Source organism: Zeus faber (genome assembly GCF_960531495.2).
Source record: "Zeus faber genome assembly, chromosome: 12".
Classification (NCBI taxonomy): domain Eukaryota; kingdom Metazoa; phylum Chordata; class Actinopteri; order Zeiformes; family Zeidae; genus Zeus; species Zeus faber.
In genome coordinates, this window is record NC_137196.1 from 24,361,637 (window position 1) to 24,384,101 (window position 22,465).

The 22,465-nt window shown below is 47.4% G+C and overlaps 1 protein-coding gene across 1 annotated transcript; it reads right to left on the reverse strand.

Annotated features, from left to right (window-relative positions):
* Window positions 1-3,064: 3,064 nt before the first annotated feature.
* On the reverse strand, window positions 3,065-22,120 carry LOC307238106 (uncharacterized protein; the record flags this gene model as incomplete). Its single annotated transcript, XM_080010964.1, has 18 exons — window positions 3,065-4,380; window positions 4,813-4,904; window positions 5,160-5,466; window positions 5,659-5,766; window positions 5,901-6,008; window positions 6,107-6,252; window positions 6,920-7,112; window positions 7,212-7,355; window positions 7,461-7,603; window positions 7,823-7,862; window positions 9,801-9,858; window positions 13,161-13,249; window positions 13,448-13,597; window positions 15,413-18,604; window positions 19,781-19,836; window positions 19,919-20,030; window positions 20,189-20,254; window positions 21,983-22,120. The coding sequence occupies 18 exons, from the start codon at window positions 22,118-22,120 to the stop codon at window positions 4,057-4,059; spliced, it is 5,466 nt and encodes a 1,821-aa protein (XP_079867090.1). The 3' UTR covers window positions 3,065-4,056.
* Between the last annotated feature and the right edge of the window lie 345 nt (window positions 22,121-22,465).

The following is a 22,465-nucleotide window of genomic DNA, read 5'->3' on the forward strand; positions in this document are numbered from 1 at the left end:
GGGCCCAGTGTGGAGTCTGCAACAGATGTTCCCAGACAGTGTCCGGCCCAGCGATAGAGGGATGGGTGGATGGATGGATGGATGGATGGATGTATGGATGGATGTATGGATGGATGGATGGATGGATGGATGGATGGATGGATGGATGGATGGATAGGTAATGTGAGCATCTGCTTTAGATGAGCGGGTCCCTATATCCCATCATATAGTTCAGCATCTGCTTAGTTTCCTTCCTTCCTTCCTTTCTTTCACTTTGTTTTCTCAGCCGTGGCTCTCGTTCCCCTTTGTGCTGATTCTGCTCGGATTAAAGACCCATAGCTGTCGTTTTACCACGGCCAAAACTACGTCTGCGTTTTAATGTTGGCGGCGGTCGGCATTCTGCGGAAAAACGCCGTGTTGTGAAAGCTTCGAGTGTGAGAAAGTTAAACAATAACCCTTCTTGACCTCGTTAGCCACCCGGGTGGCGCGACTCCCAAAACCGAGCCCCAACGGCACTTCGCTTGGAGCGGATGCTGATTTAGCCCCCCTCTGCCCCTCGGCCTCGTCGTGCATCGGAGCCCCGACTACCCTCGCCCCGACCCAGGCACATCCGTAAGGAAGCCCCCCCACCCCCCTACCGCCCGCCCCGCCCCCGCTTCGCTCGGGGGCCTCGCCAGGAGAGTGAGCACGTTTCATCTCACGGCTAAATATATAACCGTCCCACGGGAAAACCTCCGAGGGGCCAAAGAGCCTCTTGAAACACCCTTCCACCTCCGCCGCTCTCCCTTCTCCGAGGAGATACGACGCGGAGCGGCGGCCCATCATCTGGTTCTCATAAGCGCACGCATGTCATCACAAAGGAGAGGAGGGCGAAAAACAGACTCGGGAAAGGGGGGGGGGCAGATTATTTCCGGGAATGTTCTGCGAAATTTGAAGAACGGCGGACAGGGTGCCGCTGGCGCCTCGTGACGTCCCCGTGTTTACCCGACGTGATGTTTTTATTTTTTTCCAAACGTCGAATTAAAAAATCGGGGGGGAGACGAGAAAAGAGGAAGAAAGCGCGAGCGGCCCGAGACCCGGACGGGGGATTTAAGAGCTGTGACAGCGCGGCTGCGAGAGGAGGGAGAGTCTCCCGACGGCCACATCAGAGGCGTAGTGTGGGCCCTTGAAGCAGCGGCTTAGCGGGGCCTCGGCTGCGAGCTCGTCTGGTCACGAAAAAGAACAAAGCGGGTTGGCTTAGGGAGGGGGAGGGGGGTTGGAGAGAGGAGGAGATGGTGAGGAGGAGGAGGAGGAGGACGCCGGGCGCTTGAGAGGCCTTAGCCTTTACTACCCCCTCCAACGACATGGAAACGGCCTCGCTCGACTCTCTGGCTGGGCCTCGCCAGCCCCCGTAAAAGCCCCCCAGCCCTTGACCTGAGCCCAACCCCGGACGGAGGTGGTCTGCTGTGGCCTACAGTGTTTTTAAAGTGGCACGGTACGGCTGAAGATCTTACCCACACTGGTGTCGAGACGTTCCCACGGTCCCAAAACGTTGTTTGGGTTGCTCTTGTGATTATAACGCCCTCATCCGCGGCGGCGTCAAGGGACGACAGGTTCAGGGCTCGGGCCAGGGTCCTCCGCGGCGCCACCGGGCATGTGGCGAGGTGAGGTCAAGCCGCGTCCCCCGCCGCACCGTCTCGGCTGGCCTCCCGCGCCACGCCGCGAGGCGTCCCGGAGCGAACTCAAAGCGGTTTGGTCAGACTCAGGTTTCCCTGCAGTAATCTGCTGATGCCCGTTGTTGCAAAATAAGAAAAAAAAAAGCAGCCTCGCCATCCCGGTTCACCGGGCGTGCCTCATTCACTCGGACAGAGAGACAAATTCGGCGATAATTTCATCTTCTGCGATGGACAGTGAGTCGCAGTGCAACTCTTTTTTTTTTTTAATTTTAATTTTGTTTTTAGTCTCCAAAGGCCCAAAGCCCCAAGCACGCACGGTGTTACCCCCTCAGAGACAAGGCGTTCGAATTTATGACCTCTGGACGCGAGATTAACGGTCGGTAGTTATCTAACACAACCGCACAAACTTTATGGAGTGATCCAGGCCCCGCCAGGTTTTTTCCACTTTGGCGACCGGCGCTTGGCCTCGGTGCGGAGGTGCCAAGGGCCAAGGATTCGCTGGGCATTTCAAAGTCCAGCTGCTCGCTCAACAGTTAGAGGGAGTTGCATCAGGACACAAAAATGTTGGGCTCAGCGACCATCGGGCTGTAATTACATAGGAGCAGTGCTGAGCTCTGCAGGATGAACGTCGAGGCAAAAGAGACGGGAGCGATGGGGACGGGACGGCGCGAACGAGGGTTAAAGAGACACGGGGAGCGAGGCCGAGGAAAGATGGGGAAGGGCGGTCAGCGAAAAACGGTTCATGCGCCGTGAAGAAACAAGAGTACGATTGTAGGTCAACGTCTGATGTGAAGCGGCCCAACGCAATCTACTTACACGGCAGCGAGACACACGGGAGCATTCGGCACAAAGAAAGCTGTCAGCATAGCCGCATCCACATCCTGTCTAGACCGATGCAGGCAGAGTTTATCCTTACTGTGACATTTTTCCTTTTTCTTACATTCTTAGTGTAAACCAACAAGGAAATCTCCCTATCTCAATGCTGTGTCATATTACACGACAGAGCAGCCGTAATGTTGTGCATTTCTGACACCCGGTGGACAAACGCTCAATTACAGTCTCGACCCGCGCAGGAGAACAAAGGAGCGATGAGGCGAGAGAAGCTGGGATCACGCATCGCAAGTTTGTGTGCAGAGGCCGAAAAGACGTCAGTTGAATCGCCGCCAACGACCTGGTGGAGACGCTCAAAGCTCGGTCGGACATCCAGTGGCGAAAAGGAGCTTCAAAAGGTCGGACCAGACGCCACAGCGAAAGGTCATCGCTCAAGTTGAATTCAGGGTCCGTTGTTAACAAGTGTCCTGAGTAAATATTAAACAGTGTATGACGATGCTTGAATAAAGACAGGTTCATTTAAGAGAATACGATTTTGCCGTGGCAAAATATCGCACATTTGCAGCCGTTAGAGAGAGAAAAAAAAAAAGTTAGAATCATTTCAAACTTCAATTTTTATTTTTGTACATTCACCACTTACAGGCGTACTCAAAAAAAGGAAAACAAAACCTTTAAATTGTGAAACGATAAAATGATTTTCAAAAGGAGACATTAAAACCACTGGTGAAAAAATAAAATGCAACCGTCCTCTCTTGGGCCCATGTTGATGCCACAGGATAATAGCATGAGGAGGAGGAGGAGGAGGGGGAAAAGGATGGAGGGAGAGAATCAATAAAAAGGACATCATAGCAACCTGTGCCAGGGTTAGACATGGAGAAACCTCCCACAGAGAACAGTCACACGGGTAGAACACTGCATTGCCTAGTCATTAATCCACACCTGTCTGAAAATACCCCTAAGCTGCCTAAATTACAGACATGGATTGTGAAGTCTTGCGGGCCCGACCCAAACGTGAGAGCAGTTTCCATCATTTCGCGGCTCTTGATCGGGTCTGTTTCCGTTTCTTTTTTTTTTTTCCTCTTGGCTGTGCGGGCGAGAGAAGCCTCGGACTGCATGCAGCAACAAATAGAATTCTTGTTGAACTCACAGAGCTGTTAAAAAACACTGAAGGCGGCAACAAACGAGTCCATGATCAGCAGTTATACTTTAAGGCTCCGTAGCGAAGCCGTGGCAAAAATGATAATTATCTGGCATACCGTACTGCTATGATTTCAAAACAAAGGAAAAAAAATAAAAAATAATAAAAATAAAAAAAATAAAATAAAATAAAAATACAAAAACAGAAGCAAAATCGACCAATAAAATATATAAAACCCCAACGGGAGCGAGACTCCGCCAAAACTATGGTCCCCTAGAAGCGTACGACTGAACGTGTGCTTGGAAAAGAAGGTGACGTTGGGAGAGACGGTGACTGGTTGGTCCTCTGTTGGATCCTCGTCAGAACCGAGCATGTGTAGTGACAAACGAAAAGGACGAGGGGACGGGGGGGGGGGGTGTTTTAGGGAGGACAGGTCCGTCCACTGATTGGGTCTCAACGCCGTCTGTCCCGCGGGTCGCTGCGGCTGCGTGAGCGCCTGCGGCCGCCGCCCGCGCTGCTGCCGCCGCCGCCCACCGGTCTGCGGTACGAATCCCTGCGCTTGTTGTCGTCCCTGTCTCGGCCCCGGTCCCGCTCCCTCTCTCGCTCTCTGTCCTTGTCTTTGTCCCCCTCCCCCCGGTCGCCGCTCGCCCCGCTCCCCGCCTTCATGCGCTCTTTGCGCTCCTCCTCCTTCTTCTTCTCCTCCTCCTCCTGCAGCTCCTTCCTCAGCTTCTCCCGCTCCTTGATGCGCTCGGCTCGGGCGGCGTCGCGCTGGACAGACTGAAACACGACCGGAGTGGTTACTTATTCACTGTGATGCCTGTTCATATGGACCATCCCAGTCAAATAAACTAACTCAATAAAACAGAGCGGTACTTGAGTTGTGTCTTCACTGAATGCACTCGGATGTATGTCAAAGTTGCTACGAGTTGCTACGACTGCGGCAGGGTGATCAATGATCACTATTTTTTACCTCAATATCTTTAATTTGATGATATTCTGAGGGTATTTTACACACAAGAATTAACTAGTTTATCTATCAAAAGCTTGAACAGTGCCGCTTTAGAAGACATTTGACTATATTATACGACGATAACCAAAATCCCAGATATCTAGTCTCCGATCCCGATATCTATATAATACTAACATATCACAGAGTACGAGCTGTGACCGTGCACGCCGCTTCACTGTCGCAGAATCGGTTTGTCTCACCTGTTCATCAGTGAGGGGAAGCCAGTATATACACGGAGCCGCTTTAGTTTTCTGGAACAGATCATCGAGCATCTTGGCAGGGGGCTCCTCAGCTGCTCAAGACGTCAAAAAGGAGGAGGGAATGTGGGGAAAAAACGAAAAATAGAAGCAATTATTAAGTTCAATAGTAATCATCACCTGTTGTCACAGGTCAAGGGTTTAAAGTGGCAGTCTGTTCGATTTCCGAACAAACCTTCAACCTTCCATACATGACACTATATTTTGACCCTTGTCGACGTGTAATCCACCCAACACAGACTGCGCCGGGCGTTGCCACTTTGATATGAGTAGTCAAATTGATATTCCACCTTTCTTGTCCGTCTTCTTCTCCTTGCTCTTCCCCCTCTCCTTGCGCCTCCTCTCCCTGGAGCGTGAGCGCGGGGCACCTCCCTCCCGCTCCTTGCCGGGCTGTCCGAAGTCCCGCACCTTGTCGCGGTCCCACTCGCGCTCCGCCCGCGCTCGCTCCCTGCGTTCCATCTCGCGCTCCCTCTCCGCCCACTGGTCCCGCTCCGGCAGGAGGGGGGGGATGCCGGAAGACCACGCGTGGCCGCCGCCCGCGCCCTTATCCTCCGGCCGGGGCCTGTTGTCGGGGCCCAGGCCCTTGTGGAAGTTCAGCTGGGGAACAGAACAAAGACAGTTCGGCTGAGGAACGATGGATGTCGGAGAAGTACTTTGTTGGGGCTACTAATCCCACGTCACACCACAAAGTGGCGATTACGCTGAAATAAAGTTAATTCTGTGTGAAATTTCAGTTACAAATGATGGCGTAAGCCGTGGTTTAGGGTGTGAATCAGGGGGGCGTCTTACTTCCTCTTGATGGCAGAAATCCACACTGAGGACTTTGGGGTTGCTCTGGGGCCACTTCACTCCGTGCAGAGACGCCCGGGTCGCCACTGCCTCCTCTGAGGTGGAGTACTGTGGAAAAGAGAAATAAATGATGAAGACTCATGAGATCAATAAATAAGAAAGGATATATTTTTTCTTTTATACCCAGCGAGTATTTGTCCCCATCAAAGCCTCCTGTGGCGAGGTACAATGCGGCAGCTTACGGTGACGTAGCAGTGTGACTTGATCTTGTCGATCCAGAAACCGTCCTCCTGCAGGGTGCCGGTTCTGCCCAGCAGCTCCTTCAGCTGGCCCAGGGTGAACGGTCTCACCTAAATAAACACAACGCGGGGCAGGTGAGTTTAAAGACGCAAAAAAAACGTGTCTGTGCGTGCGGCCCACCCGTCGCGGCACAGATGAACGCTCTCACCAGATTGGACACGTGGACGATGTTGGAGACTTTGCCGCAGGGCGGCGAGGGCTGCCTCGTCGTGCGGACGGGGTCATCGATGGTGATGGACACGCCCGATTTCTGCTGGCTGATGGAGCGACGGATCAGGGTGTCGCCGGGGGTCACTGTGGGCAGGGCGAGGGAGTCAGTATTGATATCTCTACCTTACACTGATGGCAGTGACGCAAATATGGAGGATTGGGACATATTACCATATTATTATGACTGTTTTTATAACCATTGCAACCACAAATGTATTATTATTCACAAATGATGTAAATGTATAAAGTTAGACGGCAAACCAGAAGTTAGGTAGAGAAAGCGACGAGCCCACTGTACTGCTCATGTCTGCTGCTGCAGATACCGTGTTCTCTGTTATATCGCACTTAAATTATGTTAAATGGCTTAAACAAAAAACATGGATTGATGTAAAAGTTATTTTCTTCTATTTATTAATTGCATGGGGGCTGTTGTGGTGCTTGTAGTGTGGAAGCCGATGGAGGAATTGGACGTGGCCCATTACCGGTCCTTGTTTGTCAAAAGTATCAATACTTAAGTACTTCTTCGACACCAGTGTTTAAAACAACACAACCTCCGTTAATTCTACATTGGATAGTATCCAAAATACTGCAGCTGTTAAAAAAAACAGCTCAACAATCAAAGATTTGAAACCCCAGGCTGCACAGAATAAACAATAAGGAAGAAAATCAACTGGTCCTCAACCTGTTACTGTAGTGTTGTCAAAAATATTGATTCTGGATATTTTAAACGCTTTCAATACTCAATGCGTACCAGTGTTATTATCCACATCATGGCTGGTGTGTGGGGGGGACTGCGTTTCCATGGCAACAGGAAACTGTCCGTCCATCTTCTCCTCCTGGCCTCTTGTCCTCTCCTTATCCGTCTTTGGGGCATCTTCTTCCAGCTCCGCTCGACTCCTTTTACCTTCTTTCTGTCCATTCTCCTGGCTCTCCATGGGAACCACCTGAAGTGGAGGGGATCGACGAGGTCAACATTCACGGCCCAACAGAGAGCTTCAAAGGCCTGGGGACAGGACAGGTGCTGGGCTACGCCGCGCTCTAACCTGCGTGACGGTGCGTCGGATCTGCAGGTCCTGGTCGGGGCGCCCCCTCTCCTCATCCTCTGCTCCGGAGAGGACAGCTTCCTCTGGGTGCAGGTCCACCACCGCCTCCTGTCCTGGGCATGGCTTGATATCTGGGATCAGGGACTGAGGATGGTGGGGAAATAGAGTATGTCAAGTATTATATTCTTGAACACAATAGAGAGAGAGAAAAAAAACAACAAGAACATTCAGGCCTCCATCAATAAATACCTTCAGCGAATCTGTTGTGATGCTGATGGATGGTTTCTTAGCGGTGACTGCCGTGCTGGAGCCCCATCTTCTCTTGCGAGCGGCCCCAACCACAGATTCCTGATCCCCCTCTGCATTGCCACTGCCTTGAGAGGCCTTGCTCGCTGTTAAAAAGGGGTTTGTTCAAGTGTGGACATTCAGTCAATGCACATCCACGGACTACCCAGAAGAGATGCAAAAATGCGTAAAGCTTTCAAATCACACAGAAAAGGCCAGAAGCACATGAAGGAAAATAAAAACAAAGTGCTCATACCGTAAATGGAAAAACAAGTCTCAACAGTGACGGCATATCAGCAGAAAGCACAGAAACAAAGTATACTCACTGCTAAGGGAGATTTTACGGGCAGCGAAGGCTTTCGGTGTCTGTAACAGAAAGATAAGATCGATCCCCAGGGTATGGGGGAGGTGAGAAGCTAAGAGACATAGGAAGCGTCATGGACAGCTTTGAGGGAAAAGCTTGAACAACAACTGAGTAGAAGCAAGGATAGATAGAAACTGCACTACAATATCTGATTTAAATCTCTCAGCAGGACTTAGCTGTGCAGTGTGCTTTGTGTACTGGTAGTTAACACAGTACGGCTTAGATTACGTTGCATTTTGATTCACATGCTACATCTATAAATATCTGAAAAAGCTTCCAAATTGTATAGCAATTTGGTTGAGAGTTGACATTGTAGCTGCAGTTTCTATTAAACACAAATAACTAAATTCCACTAAACTGTCTCTTCAAGGAATGTGACTAAAAATACACAACGTTCAAATATAATCTCATCAGATTTAACCTAAAATAGTTTATAGGACAATCTGATCAAAACTGTAGTAGGCATAAATTAGAGTAAACATATTCCATAAAAACACTGGTGTCGAGTACCCCAGCTTAAGCTACATGGACTCAGTGAAAACTAAGCATTTGCTAAATTAATCTGGATGATAGAACATTGAGAAAATGACTACTTATTCCCTGGTACTACTGACACCTGATCCTTACTGGGTTGGAAATGGCCCAATCACGACTGCATGTACTGTATCTAGGCAACAAGGTTCCAATCAGAGGTGGCTGAGATGTTTGGGTGGAAATCTGTGCAAGCTGGCTGGTTGGATGGCAGGATGTGCTCAATAGTTCATTGGGTAGGGGCTTGACAATGCTTAAGATCACAATAGTCGTCTTCTTGTGTTAGGGCATGAGTCCTGATAAAACTTTGCAGGCTCTTCATCGCAACAGAAAGTCCAGATAAACATCAGACATCCGACGAGCTGGAAGTCCACATTGAGAGTCTGTATGGAGCAAAACTATGATATACAACAGGACACAAGTGGCAAGTCCTTTCTTCAGCAGAACAGATTTCCCATTCCAAAGCAAAAAAAAAACAAAACCCAAAACAGAATCCGCAAAGTTCGGTGATTCAGTCCAACAACCCGTATGGGCGACAACATATTGTCCGTTATGCCCCACTTCTTCTGTAACTTTGTGGAGCCTTTTACATATCCTCTGTTGTCGCAAAGTGTTGTTTTTTTTTTAGAGCCGTCTTGACCAGGTGAGCTGGCTTCAGTATCTCTTCTCTCACTTGTTGCTAGTTAGGCGGGGAACTAACCAAGAGACAGGCGAGCCTTGTGACATGGCATAACCTTCTCTTAAAACTTCCAGTCCAACAACCAGTGGCACTTGTCAGCCATCTCCGTGACACTTAGACTGCTGTTGCCATGTCTGTTCTCCTGCAGTCAGAGTCAGGGGCCTATCTGTGGTCAACCCAGGTTTCTTGGGGACATTGGAACAGTGCGGCGGTGGTGGTGGTGGTAGTAGTAGTAGTAGTAGTAGTAGTAGTAGTAGTAGTAGTAGTAGTAGTAGTGGCAGAAGTAGTGTGCAGGTACCATTAGGGGCAATGGAAGAGGCATGAGCACCTTTATAACAAAATAATCAGTTCGGTTTTAAAAAACAGCCACAAAGAGAAAATGCCTCTGCTGTTTCTGTCAAAGACATTGGCAGCAAAGGTTTTCAAAACACAGCCAAATCATAACTCTCCTTCTACATATTTTATAGCTAGTCAAAAGGGTCTCATCAAGCCGCAAAATTGATTTTTAAGGGTCAAGGCTAAGGCTTCAAATATAGCATCAAAACCCTGTTGCAATGTTTTTTAACAAACTACAATAATAATGATTTCAAAGATAAGTGTATATTATCTAAAAATCGCAGAAATCTAACAATCAACTACACCCCTAAAATAAATATGTGGATTAAGATTGGTTTGGCAGTGGTTTTAGTTTTCGAAGTTAACCACAACAAAGTCCTCCTGCTGGCCTTACCTCATCCTTGGTCTCCTGAACCATGTCAGGCTCTGTCATGGCACTATCCTTTACCTCCCTGCTGGACGCAGACGGTACGTGACACAAAGAACAAGGGAAAAAAAAATCAGCATAAAACAGCAAATAGGAAAAAATATACATATTAATTTGACAGATACACCTATTCAACATTAAAGTGAACCGCTCAATCGCAGCGTGTGACATGAAAATGTAAGACGGTCGTCAATTCATAAAAGCCAAATGACAAACTGGTAAAGGCTTATCCCAGAAATAAATATTAACACCAAACGCACTGAGACAGCTAGACTGGTCCAAGGAGCAACTGGAGACCTGTTCTGCAGCAATAAGACGGAACAACTCCTCTGGCTGCTTGACCTGGGAGAGCCAAGCCAGACGGGGGCTGTTACAACACCAATACTGTACATTTTACATTACTATATCCATTCTCTTCCATCCATCCAACAGTACATGTACAGATTTGATCTTATACATTTCTATTTTTGACTTTGAATAGCTGACAAGAGATTTGTTGCATATTTTTAGGTGTAATAAATTGCCAACATTTTTATTTATTTGTTATTTTCTTGAGGTTGATTGTGGCAAATGTGTTTTTTTGTAAAAATAAAATTGCTTTATTGCATATTGCCAACTTTCTCTATTGTGTGTGTGTGTGTGTAATATATATATATATATATATATATATATATATATTATTTGTTCTTTTTTCAGGTTTATTGTACATCGCTAATGTCTCTGTTTTTCCGCTAATATTTAGGTTTAACGCATATTGGCCGTTTCTCGATTATTTATTTCCGTTTCCTATTGTTTGTATGCGAGCGGCTATCGGCGCCGCAACCACCTTCGACCTGATTCCTTCATACGGAAGAGGACGTCAACCCCCATCGCAAACCCCAGCCCCCGCATTGCCTCGCCACTATTCACGCCTTCACCCATCCACCTCGATCGGGTCGCAGCGCTGTATTTCGGGCTGTCACGCCGAACGAGGTTCACCCGCAGCCGGCCGCTTACTGCCGAGGGGGGGGGGGGGGGGGCAGGCGAGTCGCGTTCCTCGTCTCTAGGACCCGCCGCTCCCGGGAAGCATGCCGCCCGCCGCGGCTCACAAACGACGCCGGCTCGTGGTACACGACGGCGGCTAATTTATCAGCGAACGCCGCTTGGGGACGAGACGCTCTTTCGACACGCTGCGCTAGGCGCGTCCACGTAACGCGGCCATATTGCTACGAACCAAAATGAAACGCAAGAGGACCCCGTGGCCCGCCGCTCACGCCGGCTTCGGGGCTGCCCCACGCGTCGCCTGACGAGAATAACGACAAGTCGCTGCGACAGCGTTCGTGCGACTACATGTGTTCATATTTTAACTGTGAACTGTGATTATTTAAATGCAATACATTTTATATTCACACACTTTAACGAAATACACGACGGAATTTTGGACAAATATAAAACGAAATGAATAATTAATAAATAAAATGAGTAGCAGAAAAATAACTACCGCCTGCATATTGTATTGCTTAATTCAGATTAGATGAAAAACTGACTTCTTTCAGTGCTTGTGCACATACATTTGTGTCTCTGATGGGCCTACTAACACACCAACTGTGAAATAAGACAACTCAGACCCTTTTCTGGTGGGCAGCCACTGTCAGGAAACATATCCTGATACTCCCCGTTGAGATTTTTGTACCCTTCGTAGGTCATAGGGCCCCCTCAGTAGAACCGGCCCCAGTGAGTAACTCCACAAACAAATATTCTAAAAGGAGGAGGAATTAATATCAACTGTACGTGAATAAACCGCAGATGACAGAAATTTAAGTATCTTTAAACAATTCTGCTGTGGGTTTTTCCAATTAAAAAAAAAAATTAAATAAGAAATGTGTATATATATATATATATATAAAGTGTTTGCAGTACGTAGACTGTAGGCTGCTGTGCACTATCCGCTTTGCGTTTATCTAAACAAAGCCGATAAAATTGTGTTTTTTTTTGATTGTAGATGTATTTATTTATTTTATTTTCCGCGACTTGCTGTGGTGTCTGTGTCTCTCACCAACCTGGAGCACGGCAATGAAAGTCACAACAACCTTTTAGATGAGGCCTTGTAGATCTAATATGAGTTACGATTTAGCAACTCGATTGCTTATTTATTGCCTCAAAATATGTTCAGAAACAAATCTTGGTGGACCGATAAGGTGAAATAAGTGAATGTTACGCAGTAAATACAATGAAACCAGGAAGCCAATGCTCAAAGGCCATTGGCTCACAGAACCAGGAACTTGTGCTCAAACCCACAGGCTCACAGAACTAGGGACCAGAGTAGCAATGACTCCACCCCCAAAAAACAGCCAAGTTTCAAAAACATGTTTTGGGGACCTCAGAGACCTATATTAACTTGTGTAAAAAGGAGCATAATAGGTCCCCTTGAAAAGGAAACTCCCTGTTTCCACAGAACAATTAAACTTCAGAATGATAGCAGACCACCTCATGATGTCACCCAGACAATATCAAAAAATTCTGTCTTGAATTTCAAAATCAAAGCCCTCTAAAATGTCATATGAGCTGTGTTCAGTCTGATTTCAGATTAGCATTCATAGGAAACTTCTTGATAGGAGACAACCTCATGATGTCACTCAGACAATAACAGGGATTTCTGATGTTGAGTTTCAAAAAGAAAAAATAATAATAATTAAAGCCCTGTAATATATGAGCTGTGTTGGAGGGGTTTAATTTTGAAAACCAACATCAGAAGAAAATAATTTTCACAAACCTGAATAGCATTGCAGTTCGTATATTCTATGATTTTATATATGGCAACTTGTTTTTTGACGAAAGAAATCACAAGTAAAGTTATACCGGCAAGCAGCACATGAAATAAATGACTGGGACCAATCATGCTTCGTACACCGCAATCAGTGTTGTTGGCGATACACGACAGCCCAATTCCTGGACATGTATCATGCTAAAGGCCAGACGGCAGAAACAACACTGCCACACCTGTGTCTCATCATAAACAATGTAGAACTTCAGAGTGACGGGCAGCACTTTGTGTCCACCGTTTTGTGATGAAACCTTTATCGCGCTGGATACAGCACAGGAAGTGAACATGTCAAAGGATTTAGTCTGACCATTTTCTCATGTTAGAACATTTTGGAACTGCATTTATAACCGACATAAAACAACTATTTCCTTTCACTGCAGCTTGTTGGGCAACTTATGAAAACACCCAATGTGGTCTGAAAAATAGTTTTCAGCAAAGGTCAGAGGTGTATGACTTTGATGATTTTTTACTAAATTCCATCGGACCATGCATCTTTATTATAAACCCCAGAGCGAAAACCTGACCTTGGCTTGTCGTTCTTTTCCTCCTTTTTTTCATCATCCTTGGTCTTCGGTGTGTTCTCTTCTTCGGCAGGCGCTCCAAGAAAAGGTTTCTGTTGTTTTAAGATGTCATTAATAGTGTTACGTAAAAAAATAATAATAATACAATTGTTGAAATTAAGAGAATGATCTTGAGGATACCCAAGAACTAAAAATAAAATAACGAAAAAACATTGGCATGTTCACATTAACTTCCAGTTAGTTCCTATCCCAGGTCTGAATAACAGCGGGTGACAGGAAGGGTAACTGACCTTGCTGTGACTAGCTCTATCAGGAGTCATGCCCCCTTCCTCTGATGGTGCCCCCATTTTGCGAAGAGAAGCTTTGGGTGTTTGAACCGCAGTCGATGGCTCAGCTCTCTTTTTGCGCGGAGGGGAAGGAACGCTTTCAGGTATCCTTTCCTGTGTGGAAGAATGATGTAGAGGGTTATGTTATGTGTGTGTGTGTGTGTGTGTGTACAGCCCCTTTCCCACTTGCACTGAAAGCCGTAAATCTCTGGCAATGTTCTATATTGCTGTAAAATTGGAGAGGGAGCCGGCGTCATCGTTCCGTAAATTTCCCCACTGTCGACCTAGTATAATTTATGGGAAAATGCCGGTGCGGCAGTGTTATTACTGTGTTGTGAATGGAAGTAGTAACATTGCTGGGACAGGCACGTAAAGCGGGGGGGGGCCAAATCCGAATACTGGCAAAGCACAAATAGTGGGTTTTTACGAATATTTATTTCGTACATATATTTCTAAAATTATTCGTGTTCGGGAAGAAAAACAACCCAAAAAAACCCAACAACATTCGGAAACATTCAGATTCCGATCCCAACTGTGTCGCTTGGCTGCATAGACGAGAAACTGAAATGCGTCTAATCTCTATGAAGACAGGTCTTTGTTTCCTAAAATTACCACTCAGACCCTAGACGTGTCTAGCATTATGGATGGAGAAGGGCACTGCATACATGGTGTATGTCAGTTTGGGAAGTATGAAGTGCTTCGAGTGCGGTGACGTTGGGCATAAGCGACTGGCTTGCCCGCCGGCTGCACCAGAGCGCGGAGGGGGAATGGGGGACAAGGAGGGGTGGAACGGGTGGAGAAAGAGTAGGACAGGTTGAAAATGATCACATTTATTAAATATAACATTGGGTTAGGGTTATTGCGACCGGGGGAGAGTTCTCTGTCCTGGCTCCGTCAGCGGAGAAACGAGTCCGTCCGTCCGGGAAGGGCGGGGAGGTGGAAACAGAAGCGAACCGTCAGATTGTCCGAACGTTCATCTGCACTGGGCACCACTACACCGAACCATAACCCATTATGCACTGCATTCGTAAGTCATCTAATGTGGGAACAGACTTCATACAGAACTTCTTAAGGAGGCCAACGTGTGAATGACTACCCACTGCCTTTGTTGGATAAATGTTAGTCTTCCGATTACTACACGACCCACTCCCCCTCCTGAGCCACCGCCCCTACAGGGCTTGCTGAACTCAATTCTTATCCAGCCACTCCTGACCCTGTAGCAATTCAAGTTGAACTTTAATACAAACGTTGAGAATTATATCGCACTATGCTCACCACGGCAGTTATACCGGTTAAAGTCTAGAACAGCCATTCCCAATGTAATGCTAAAGTTAGGAAACCAATCTTTACCCGTTTGCAGCTTTGTGACATGCCAGGACTTCTACGCTTTGTGACATGCCAGGACTTCTACGCAAGTTAAGGTGAGTTTCATTGAGGAGGATTTAAAATGTATATTTAATACAACGCAGACAATTAATTCTTATCGTGATTTTGGGTTCTGCCTGCGCGAGTACCTCATGCTGATTATGCACATTTCAGTATTTTTAGAGCTTAGAGCTTATTGTGCGTAATCACCGGGTGTCATGACAAATAATCTCTCGAACTTGAACATGTGTATGAAAGGTGCTGTAGAAATGAAGGTTATGATTATGTCCACACAGAACTATACATAACATAGCTATATATAATTTAATAGCGATATATTAAATGTTAAACTTATTATTTTAAACTCGTTATAATGACTGAAACAGGAAAAAAGTTAGAAAAAAATTATCCACTATCCAACTTTACAAAGCTCCACTGGTCTGAATCCAGACCGACAGGGGTGGAAATAAAAAAAACAACCCAAAACCTACTGCTGAAAATACTCTTGATTATTTTTTTTATTCTTTGAAAGAAAGAAAGACCAATTGTCTGCAGACCACTTACCCTTCTACCACTGGAGGCAGAGTGGGATTTCTCCTGGGAAGATGAAGAGGAACTGGAGGACTGTGACGAGGAGGACCCAGAGTCTGAGGAAGAGGAGTCACTCGAGGAAGACCTCCGCCTCTCCTGTTTCCCATGCTTCTTTTCACCCCTCTGCAACGCTGCCCCTAGTGGACTGGAGGGGGCTTTGCATTCATCCACCTCCTTTGCTCTTTTTGACTTTACATCTTCCTCAGTGGCGTGCTGCTCGTTCTCCAAGGCATCTGCCTGGGTTTTGTCCTCTGAAGCCAGGCTAACAGCTTTCTCTTCTTTGGGACTCTGAACCTGACCAACGACAGGTGCCTCCTTCTCAAACTTGGCCCCGGAAAAGCCGCGTGGCTCCGCAACTTTGGCCGGGGAGGTCTGAGGCTGGGGACTGTCCGAGAATGTACGCGGCCGCTTGATGACCAACGAGGGCGACACAGACGGGGCCTGAACGGGCGGCTCCCGTAAGAAGCGGAACTTCTTGAACGAGGGCTGTGGTAACGGCGGAGCGGTTTGTGTCGGGGACAGGGGCGTGCCCGCTTCCCCTGCAGAGTCTCGTCTGGCAGTTTGGTTTTGGGACTCCTTGCCCTCTTGTTTGCCAGCCTCGGCAAGCACCTTGCTGCCCGATCCTGTGGAAAGGAGGGGAGCAGCGGGCAGGGGGGTGAGACCTGTCTCACGGCCACGCTTGGATGGGGGGAGGTGAGACTCCCGCTCTCTCTCGGCCGCCTGAGCCTTGTCCTTCTGCTCGTCTCGCTCCCTCTGCAGGGCTTTCTCCTTCTCTTCCCTCTCCTTCTCAGACGCTCTCTCAATCCTCTCCCTTTCTTCGGCTTGTTTTCTTTCCAGCCTTTCTTTCTCTACGGATTCTTCTTTGCACTTTCTTTCCATCTCAGCCCTCTCCTTCTCCATCTTCTCTCGTTCAAGAGTCTTCTTTCGCTCGGCTTTCTCCCTTTCGTGTTCTAGGGCCTTTTCCCTCTCCAGCCTCTCTTGCTCCAGGGCTTTCTGTTGCTCAATCTTCTTCCTCTCTTCCTCCAGCCTCTCTTGCTCCAGGGCTTTCTGTCGCTCTAGCCTCTCCCTCTTTTCTCTATCCAGCTTCTCTTGCTCCAAGGCTTTCTGTCGCTCTAGCCTCTCCCTCTCTTCTCTATCCAGCCTTTCTTGCTCCAGGGCTTTCTGTCGCTCTAGCCTCTCTTTCTCAAGCCTCTCTTGCTCTAGCCTCTCCCTCTCTTCTCTATCCAGCCTTTCTTGCTCCAGGGCTTTCTGTCGCTCTATCCTCTCCCTCTCTTCCTTCTCCAGCCTCTCTTGCTCCAAGGCCTTCTGTCGCTCTATCCTTTCCCTCTCTTCTCTATCCAGCCTTTCTTGCTCCAAGGCTTTCTGTCGCTCTAGCCTCTCCCTCTCCAGCCTCTCTTGCTCCAAGGCTTTCTGTTGCTCTAGCCTCTCCCTCTCTTCTCTATCCAGCCTTTCTTGCTCCAGGGCTTTCTGTCGCTCCATCCTCTCCCTCACTTCCTTCTCCAGCCTCTCTTGCTCCAAGACTTTCTGGCGCTCTAGCCTCTCCCTCTCTTCTCTATCCAGCCTTTCTTGCTCCAAGGCTTTCTGTCGCTCTATTCTCTCCCTCTCTTCCTTCTCTTTCTCCAGCCTCTCTCGCTCCAAAGCTCGCTCTCTCTCCAGCCTCTCTTGCTCCAAGGCTCTCTCTCTCTCCAACCTCTCTTGCTCCAAAGCTTGCTCCCTCTCCAGCCTCTCTTGCTCCAAGACTCTCTCTCTCTCCAACCACTCTCTCTCCAGCTTCTCTTGCTCCAAGGCCTTCTCCCTCTTTAACCTTTCTAGTTCCAAAGCCTTTTCTCTCTCGATCTTCTCTCGCTCCTGTCGTTCTCTCTCCAACCTATTTTTCTCTTCCTGCTCCAAAGCCTTGGCAAGCTCCAGGGCTCTCTCCCTCTCTAGCTGCAGGGCCTTTTCCCTTTCCTCCCTCTCTCGCTGTAGGGCTCGTTCTTGCTCCAGTCTTTCAAGCTCCTTCTCCCTTTCCAGCTCAAGGGCCTTCTCTCGCTCTGCTCTCTCTATAGCCAGAGACATTTCCCTTTCCTGCTGCTCACGCTCCAAAGCAAGTTTTTTCTCTCGTTGTAGGGCCCTTTCCTTTTCCTCTCTCTCTAAGGCTTTTTCCCGCTCTATTCTCTCTTGCTCCAAAGCCTTCTCTCTTTCTTCCCTCTCCCTTTTCTGCTCTTCCTGAAGTATCCTTTGACTCTCTTGTCTTTCCACCTCAAGGGCTCTAAGTCTCTCTTCCTCAAGGGCCTTCTCTCTCTCTAACCGAGACTCCCTCTCTTCTGTTGCGTTAGCCCTGAGCACACTCCCAGGTACTTGACTATGGGGCATATGGCCTACGCTGCCCTGGTTGGTGCCTGGAACCATGGGAAATGGCATGCCTGCTGTATGGGTGATGGCAGAAACCATGCCCTCGGGAGGCACTCTTGCAGTAAAAGGTGCAACCGTAGCAATATTGCTGTCCTGCCTCTCTCCATTCCCATCACGGCTGTGCCAACCAAAACCAGAGAAAGCCCCTTCTGACTCCATCTTTCGTGCCAACAGAGTGAGTGGACCAGGTTTACGCTCAACTTGTCCACTCCTCTGGGGCTCTGGGCTGCTGCTGCGACTGCTGGATGAGCCGGAGCTGGAAGTGCTGGAGGCACGCTGCCTGGCCGGGGGCATGTCAGGGCTTGGGGGGCTTTGTTTGGGGGTGTCAGGCAGTGGGAAGGATAACTCTGGGGGTGGGGAAGGGGGGGGTGTGGGCTGACGAAGTTGTGGAGATAAGAGGGGAGGGATGTGCGGAGGGGGTTGGTGGGATGCTTCAGACCTCTCTCTGGCTGTAGTCCTTCTGGCTGGCTCCCCAAGGCTTCTTCTCCTCGGACCGCTGTCCCAGTCCTCATCTTCACCTTCGTCCTCACCCTCCTCGCTATCCTCATCGTCACTATCGGCCTGGACTTGACTAGACGGGGGAACCCTCTCACCAGTGGCCAGACGCATGGCAACCGAGCCAGGGGCATGAGTAGGCGCAGCTGAGGCAGGTGGACTGGACATATTTGCTTCCTGATTCCTGCTCAACTCTCCCTCATTAGCCGAGCCTGACAGTCCCTCTCCATCAGAGGGGCTGAGCTGCTTGTGCGGGGCAACAGACACTGGAGTGGCATCCTAATAAGTATGAAAAAGGAGCAAACATTAAATTTATTGCAGAACTTCAGCAATTTGTACCATGCAATATATTTGACCTAATTAAGTCTCGTCATTGTGGTATTCCAAAACGCACAAAACATTGGGGCCATACATCATTAGGGCTGCACGATAATGGCTGAAATGATAATCAAGAGTATTTGCTCAATGTTGTGATCACGATTATTCATCCCTTTCACCCCCACAATTCTTTTATTGCACTTTGTGAATCAACAGAACACTTCTAATATAAACTTCTAATTATAAACCTTAATATAAATAAACTCAAACCTTTCAATCAAAACAGGACTTTCTTCACATTAATTCAGTCTTAAGTTTTTTAGCCTAAAATGACAGCTTCAAAATCATTTTGCTGGTACACTGACATGTAATATGGAGAATGGCACCTCTTACACCCTGGACTGAGTGCTGAGCACTGAAGCGGCGAGGTCCGTGCAAACGGCGCTGTCACCTAGGTGTTCTTTATATTTGCATTTATAACAAAGACTGATATTGAAACGTGAATATAAGGTTCAAATTTGTCCGGAAAAATAAATGATTTTCGGACACCGGGCCGAGCTTTACGAAAAAACCCAAAGAACCCAAAAGTTACATAGTGCTGCTTTAAACATTTGAAATTTAAATAACTACTGTGCAACAATTACTTAAAGTTTAATATTTATATAATTTGTAAAACAGGCAAGTGTAGAGCAGTGGCGTAGTAGATGCAAATGAAACAAAAAGCGTGTTTTTATTATTTTGTAAAAACCTTTTCCAAATTTAACTTGAAAAAAAAAATGCCCTGTGTGTCTCATGCCCGGAGCCTGTGGGTGTGTGCATGCTCCACACATCCCGCTGGCGCAAGGATGCAGGAATTATTTAATTTGCCAAATGGATAAATGCAATCAGACGCAAAACAAAGGCAAATTGCACTCAAAAATGCAAAACTTCATGGCCGTGTTTGCGCCGGCATAGCATTACTGCGATATATTGTGTGAATTGAATGCTGAGGCAGCGCAGGCAAATATCAAAATTACGATTAATAAGCGGTTAATTGTGCATCTCAATGCAGCCTCAACATTGAAGACATGAACACTATGATTGTGACTGATGATAGCAAAAAGGGCATAGAAATAGCATAAATAAAATAAACCTAACCTGGGCTGGAGCAGGACATGAGACACTGTTGTTGACGCTTGTGTGGTCTGTTTGATCTGGAAACAAAAAACTGTTATTGAAATGACTATTATTTTGCATAGAAAGTGATACATAGAATAAGAAGTAACTACATCTTACCATCAGTTTCAACGGCCTCTCGTGCCTCTCTCTCCAGACGTTGCCTCAGTAGCTCCTGTTGTTTGGCCAAATACTGCTTGATGAAGCTGTTCTGGCTCATTTCCTCACCAATCTGTATGGAGCAACACACTTTTGAGAAACAGGCTATACACTTGACATGGGCAACGACAGGTAAGTGACACTTTCTTTTCATTGTCCTATTCTAACCCATTCTGTATGAATGGCATTTAGTATTTCCAATGTTTCAAGTAACATTGATGGGACTCCCACCTGAGAGTTGGGCTGCAATCCAATGTGGGGGGTTGAGGTTCTCTGAAGGTTCTCCAGCATGAGAGCCTATTAGTGACAACACAATTTTATTCAATGTTATAGATAAAAAATTATTTCAAGCGGGAAGAGTGAGCATTTAAACTCCAGTGTTAAAACCTACTCTTGGATATATGCAGTCACACTATGGATTGAACTCACCATCAATCTCTTTCATGACCCAACGCCATGATTATATACCTTAAAATGTAAACACATGGTTCAAACACATCTGTTCCCTTAAATTAAATTGCATGTTCAGTTGGACTGAGATGTGATATCAAATTGGGAATGCACTGACACCCCCCCCCCCCGAATGCAAATACTGAGTACTTGCCCTGTTGTGTACCTGCAGTATCAAATGCTAAACATTTCAGAAAAATAAAATATCAAGGAAATCTCAAAATGTACCCGACATAACCTTGAAAGGGAAACCACACCACTTAAACTGCGACCAAAGGCAAGTGGGAAGAAATCTTCTCCCAACCTCTCCCTGTGCCGCTGTCCAGCCCTGTGATTTGTGCCAACAGTGCCACAACCACGTAAGAATGTTAACTTTGTGCTGCAAATTAGAAACCCTATTGTTTGCCCCCCCCCAAAAGACAACAAAGCCTAAGTCGATAAAGCATAACTTAGAGCAAGTTCAGTCACACACTGTATGTATGTAGGCATCAACATTTGTCCCATTTCATAACTCTTTGAAATCAAGAACAATAGGGCACATAGTGCAAGCTGTGCAACTGTTATTTCTGTTGATGGATGTGAAAGTGTTATTTTTATCGCATCTTATTATTCCCTTCTTGGGTTACTTGTCCCATCTGGAAAACCCACTAAGATCTTTAACTGGAGTTGATCGCACCTTTAAAAGATCTACACCTCGCAAATAACCATTGTTTTGTTGGAAACAAACGTTTGCATCCATATCGACGCAAACAAAACAGATTTCCAGCGCAGTCCAGACTCTCCACTTGTAAACAAACATGACACTCCGTGTGCATGTTGTACCAATGCAATACCCCAGGTGCTGGTAAAACAACACCAACCCCCCCTGGGAAGTGCCGCTCCTTTTCGATTCGCTGCTTCACAAGTTACTCGGTGAAACGATTCGTTCGATCTCCGACTCTGAAGTACTTATTTTGGCGGAAGAATCCAAACGCTGGATCACAGAAAATGCTCGAGTTTGATTCGCTCAAAAAAAAACAAAAACTCTGGGGCCGAGAAACGCAAAGAGTGAACGATAATTTGTTTTTAACTTCTATCAAAAGTTATTTATTTGTGGAATAATAAAGTACAAACCAGTCTCGTTGCGGGTGACGCTAAATGCCTTGGCCTTTAACTGAGTCCTCAGGAATTAATCTCACTTTGTGAGTGGAACATTAGCTCGCTCCCCGCTCTTTTGCCGAGGTGACTCCACACTCACGGGTTACTTCAAAGACCCATTCGTTGCGAACGAATCGTTCGCGAATCCTGCATCACTAATAAACACAGCGTTAGCTAAGTAAGCTAACTAGCTCCTATTCCACTTGAAAGATACGTTGAGAAAGTTCATTAAATGCACATATGACGTGTTACGCATTGAAAACGTTGATTGTATACAAAGCACCGTAAACAGGCTTTAATTCGGTTCGCGTAAACGCGAGAACCCGCTTGGCTGCCAGGTATCGGCCTTCCAGACGAGCGTCGGCCCGTCCGATCGTTAAACGTTTGTCGGCTCCGCGGCTACCGACGATCCAGCCCGATTTTCGGGACCGAACTCACCCCTTTGAGCCTCTTGACGAGGGCGTTCTTCGCTCCGCTTTTGGAGAGTCCCCGCTCCTCGAGGGCGGCTTTCAGGTCCGCCACCCGAAGCGAGTTGAGCGGTCTCCCGTCCAGCGTAACGTCTTCGAGGTCCGCCATTTTCCCGTTCCTCTCGCCCGTTCCCCCCAGGGAGAGCGCCGGGCCACGCCTTCCCTCGCCGACGTCACAGGGCCACGCCTTCCCTCGTTGGCGTCGCCGAGCCACGCCTCCCCCGTCGTCGCGTCGCCGAGCCACGCCTCTCCCGTCGACCGCGTCACAGAGCCACGCCTTCCCTCGCTGACGTCGCACAGCGGCGACGCGGAACGCCCGGTCGCGTTCGCGGCGAGACGGAGTCGCTTTGTGTTGACAAGCCTTTAACTTTATTTAAACTTTATTTACATTTATTTACCGCGGCTGATTTACACTTTGTATTCTGCCAACAATTAATTATTTTCACCGAAGTAA